At 31.7% G+C, this 4,987-nt stretch overlaps 1 protein-coding gene across 2 annotated transcripts; it reads right to left on the minus strand.

The window, feature by feature from the left end:
- Nucleotides 1–1,281: 1,281 nt before the first annotated feature.
- Nucleotides 1,282–4,014, minus strand: LOC105115847 (probable aquaporin NIP7-1). 2 transcript variants are annotated; one of them, XM_011012892.1, is made up of 5 exons: nt 3,685–4,014; nt 2,828–3,052; nt 2,537–2,731; nt 1,776–1,837; nt 1,282–1,664 (listed from the first exon to the last, which is right to left on the minus strand). In XM_011012892.1, the coding sequence occupies exons 1-5, from the start codon at nt 3,901–3,903 to the stop codon at nt 1,442–1,444; spliced, it is 924 nt and encodes a 307-aa protein (XP_011011194.1). In that variant the 5' UTR covers nt 3,904–4,014; the 3' UTR covers nt 1,282–1,441. The 2 variants fall into 2 exon arrangements, with proteins under 2 accessions (XP_011011194.1, XP_011011195.1); XM_011012893.1 differs by lacking the exon at nt 1,776–1,837 and having other exon boundaries at nt 1,429–1,664.
- Nucleotides 4,015–4,987: the final 973 nt, after the last annotated feature.

The following is a 4,987-nucleotide window of genomic DNA, read 5'->3' on the forward strand; positions in this document are numbered from 1 at the left end:
TATATACCAACCGTATCACTGATGGATATTGTTTGTCAGTATATACCGAAAAAAGTAAAGATGAAATTATTTCTGTTGGTAAAAATTACCAATGAAAAAATTTCATCGATAATTCTATTGGTTTTCACCAATTTTCTAGTTATGCATCCATACAAAATATATATAAAAATTATAGATAAATTAGAAAAACTTTTCAAATTTAAATGCATAACTAAAAAATAATCATCATTTACAAGAGACTTTCCAAATAAGATAAAAGAGAGGAGTACTAATTTAAATATAAATTAAAATTTTTTAGAGAATAATCATAAAAGAAATCATTAATTAAAAAAAAAGTAAAGGCTAGGCGTTGCTAGGCTTGACCTATTTTGTGAAGGCCTCCAGGATTGAGCCTTTAATTATTATTATTTTTTGTTTGCAACTAGGGCGGTTTGCCCTAAGTTGTTTTTGAAAAATAATTCAGATGACACATCATCTGATTTTTGAAAAAAATCGGAGCTTAAGTCTTTTCATTCAAAATCCGTTTTCAATCCATTTTTGACTCAAAATACTATAGGAACCATGATAAGCCTATCTATGACCTCAAAATACCCAAAACACCACCCTAAAAATCAAAATCAACTCGAGCTCATATATGTTTTTTTCATGAACACTAAACGTTAAAAAAAAAACACCTAATATGAACTCCCTTAATAAAATAGAAATATTTAATACAAATATCATTTGTTTTGATAATCTAATTTGGTGTCAACAATACTTTTCTCTCTTTACCGCAATAATCTAGCGACAACTCTCTTCTCTCAACCAGGGACATAAAAATAATGAAAATAAACTTTTATATCAAAATTGAATTAGAAAAATATTGAGATATTGAAATTGTATAATTTGCATGATTTTTAAAGTTAAGGACTAAAATGCATCTTTTGTGAAACTTATAATGTGCCACCCATGTTTGGTGCTCTTTTTTTGGGTTCCTCCTCTTTCAATACCACATTTTCATAAAAAATCAAAATTAATTGATTAGGACTACATTGCTAAAAAATAAATTTATGAATGAAATTGAATTTTTTTTTTTGTATAACCCATTTACAATATTGTAAAATAAATAGCGAGCCTTGCACAGTTAAAAAAAACCATATATTTTATAGTAATACTTAATAATAATAATAAAAAAAAACTCATAATCCATTAATTTAAACTTTGAGCTTATCAAGCCTCCTTGCCCAGGTGGCTCTATAACATTGATTTCCCGAACAAAAATCTGAAAAATTGCTAATTTAGAAACAACAATAAGTTCTGTATTAATCACCAACCACCTCCTGGTGAATTTTATTTTGTTGCTGCAATGTACACGGTGCCACCATTATAGTGTGGTGGGCAAGTATATATTTCGAAAACAAATTCTAATTAATAGAAAAAGAAAGAAGAAAACCACGATGGATTAGCTCTCAGTGAAGGCTATAGAATGAACAAGTAGATCATCATCAGGAGAGGAATTGGCGCTGCATGCATGGGGTCGAATCCGTAAGAGATGAAATATGAGAGCACCAGCTACAGCTCCAATGGTGGGGGCAGTGATGTATACCCATATATCCTTGAAGTCCCAGGAAATAATTGCAGGACCCAATGACCTTGCAGGATTCAATGATCCTCCTGACACAGGCCTGGAATGAATAAAGAAGAAGAAGAAGAAAAACTAACATGATCAAAAAACCAAGAGAAAATTAGAAGGAACGATATTTTAAGAGTGTCTTCCAGCCGTTCATTGTTCATACCCTGTAATAAGCACTGCAAGTCCAATGGCAATGCCGTAAAGAAAACCAGACAAAGGGCCTATCTGCAAAAAAGTTTTCCAACTACAGTCATGAACAGGTTTTGTAGCGGTTGACAGTGTCCTGCAATTCCGTCTGAGGAATAAGCATTTTCATTTGGGGGAGGTAATGGATACCAATGAATCGGGTTTTATACTGTTCATATCCAAACTCGAATCTCATGTATTCATTACCCTCTCGAGCTCAAAACTATTTAATATATAATTGGGAAAGTTTTCCTTATATCCCTTTTTTTATGTACTTATATAATATTTAATTATTTTAATATATTGTAAATTCCTTTTCCATTCAAATTGATATAATTATATATTTTTTATTTTAAAAATTTCCATGAGTTTACAAGAAAATAATTTTTATTTTTCAAAATTTTAATTGGAGAGTAATTTTGAAACTTTTTATCTCTCAATACAACTTTTAGCAATTTTATTAATTTTTACTATTATATTCTTATAAAACGTAATGGGATTTTTTGAATAAAAAAATATAATTTTATTAAATTTTAATGGGAAAACATATCTTCATGTACTATATAAAGATATAATAAATAAAATTAAAAAAAAAACACATATTGGAGATTTCTCCCGTAGAGATTGAGAAATTCACCGAAAAAAAGCAGAGACTTCAAATATAAAAAACAATATGCATGTTTCTGGCAAAAACAACACAATTCATTTAGAAACAAAAACATGGGGGATTTGCCTTACGGATCGGGATTGGCTTGTTAACGAGGCTGCAAGGAACATGAGCATGAAAGTGGCCATAAATTCCACCCAGAAGGCAGAACTGCAGCCTATTGCTGGCCGGGTGGTCATAAGTTCTGTTTTTACGCCGTATACTGAGCTTCCAACATATGTTGCCAAAACTGAACCTACTGTTTGAGCCAATATGTAAAGTGGAACCTGGAAGAAACCAATATTGGTATCATGTATATGTAAATTGGTGTTTAAAAATATGAAGAAATTCTATCAGTAAATAGAATTTGAATGATTTTTTACCTTGGACCATGGAAAATGACCAAAAGTTGCGAAGGCAATGGTAACAGCAGGATTAACGTGAGCACCAGAGATTGATCCTATGGAGAAAATCACGACAATGATTGTTAATCCCGCTACGGATGCATATTCCATCAGACCCACTTCCCCTCTCAATATCTGCGTGCACGCCACAATCCCACATACACAGAACAGTAAAAGAAAGGTTCCTACCATCTCTGCTAAAACCTGCAAATCATAATGGAGCTTACACGTTTCAGATACAGCAAAACATTCAGAATGCAGGGCCAGCAGAAAGAAGAGTTTTCAATCAAACTGATCGGCTGAGAAAATGGACTTCAGATATGTAGTTGAAAAATAACGTTTAGAACAACATTTTGGGCACTTGGACTTGCGATTTATACTAGCATAATTTACAGTTTCAAGCAGTTACATGAAAATGTTGCTGACAGAAAAATGTGAGGATCAATATGTCGAAATCTGGTGTATTCTTAGTAACCTCTTGTAGATGTATTTGTTTCGATATTATCCCATCACCTGTATATTTGTTGTGGAGTGAATTCATATCCTTCCAAAACAGGGAAGGATAGAAAGTATATGTCTCATCTATCCTAATTGTTTTCATCTTTTCTATCCTTAGACAGCAACCGAACACTATCTCAGTTTCTCCGCGACGACAGTATGTCTTGTAGTCTATAACGAGATTGTAAATGATTTTGGAATTTAAGTGGCAGGAATCAATGGAATTATGCAAGATGCTAGAAATGTAGGTTATTTTTTAGGAAGGACGAAAGCCAATCATCACTGATGAATTGTAGGTAGCTAGGCTCATGAATATCAAGGAGAGTTGGATTGCTTACCATGCGTGCAGGATTTAGATCCATGCCCTGCAGAAAGCTGCAAAAACTAGATTTTTTAATAAAGATATGCCTTTTCATTGGCATTGAATTCGAACCCATCTCTTGATCATCAGTAGATGAGCTACTAGATGATGCAGGTGGTAGCACGGCAGTCTTTGGAACATGAGCAGATGTTATTTCCTCAAGTAAGTGTTTCATTTTCATGAAAACAGCTCTCATGCGAGGGATCAGGACTGCAATCTACAACATAGGAGTCCAGGCAGACAGACTCTTTATTGGTCTTGCATAAAGCTAAGGAAACGCAAAGAGCATGGTGTTTAGAGGAGTGGAGATGTTTCTTGCATTGATCAATAATCATTTATTAAGGGAAGCTTTAAATATGGCAGGTTTTCTTCGCTGTAGTTCATGCTTATAGGTTGATTGACGTTTGCGAGAATTGATCGAAATGAGGAATTCAACACAATTCATGCGGTTCTCCAAATGGGCGGGGGAAAGAGTTGTATAGTTCGTGCTTCTCAACTGTTTCCAGTTTAAGAGGTTATCCACAATTTACCTACAATCTCAAATTTCCTTATTTTAGGTGCACTTTCCTTTTTTTTCCCCCTGATTTTGATAATTATCTACAAAATAATTTAACCTCTTTTGACCCATTACTTAGAAGTAATGTCAATAGAGGTTTCTTTTTATATATATATATACATATATATATATATATATTAACCTACATTTAGTATGATGATTTTATAAAATTCAATTTGACATTGAACGAAGTAATAAGGTTTGGCCACTCCTGAGTGGATGGATTGATCAGGTTAATTTAAAATAATATCTTTTGAATTCTAAAAAAATTTATTAAAATAATTTTATTTTTAATTTAAAAAATCAAATTAGATTTTGATTGAATAACCAAATTATTTGTTGATTTACTGAATAAATTAAATTAAATTAAGTTAATTTTTATTTAAGTTATTTTAAAACTCATTATTGAAATACATTTATTTTTAATTTTAAAAAAATAAATTAAATTTCAACCGAGTAATCAAATTCTTTGTTGATTTACTGAATAAATTAAATTTAATTAAGTTACTTTTTATTTTATTTTATTTAAAACTCGTTTCAAATTTAAAATTAGTAAATCACCATTACATGCTTGTCTTCCTAATTTGAATTGTTTAACTATGGAACTAAAGATGGAGATTGCAGAATTCTAAAAAGTGGGCCAACGAATACGTGAGTATACAAACAGTATCCTAACCACCAACCCATCTATTGCAAAACAAAGTAAATAAGACTCGAAATAACC

The sequence above is a fragment of the Populus euphratica genome, unplaced genomic scaffold (genome assembly GCF_000495115.2).
Source record: "Populus euphratica unplaced genomic scaffold, PopEup_1.0 scaffold784.1, whole genome shotgun sequence".
NCBI lineage: Eukaryota > Viridiplantae > Streptophyta > Magnoliopsida > Malpighiales > Salicaceae > Populus > Populus euphratica.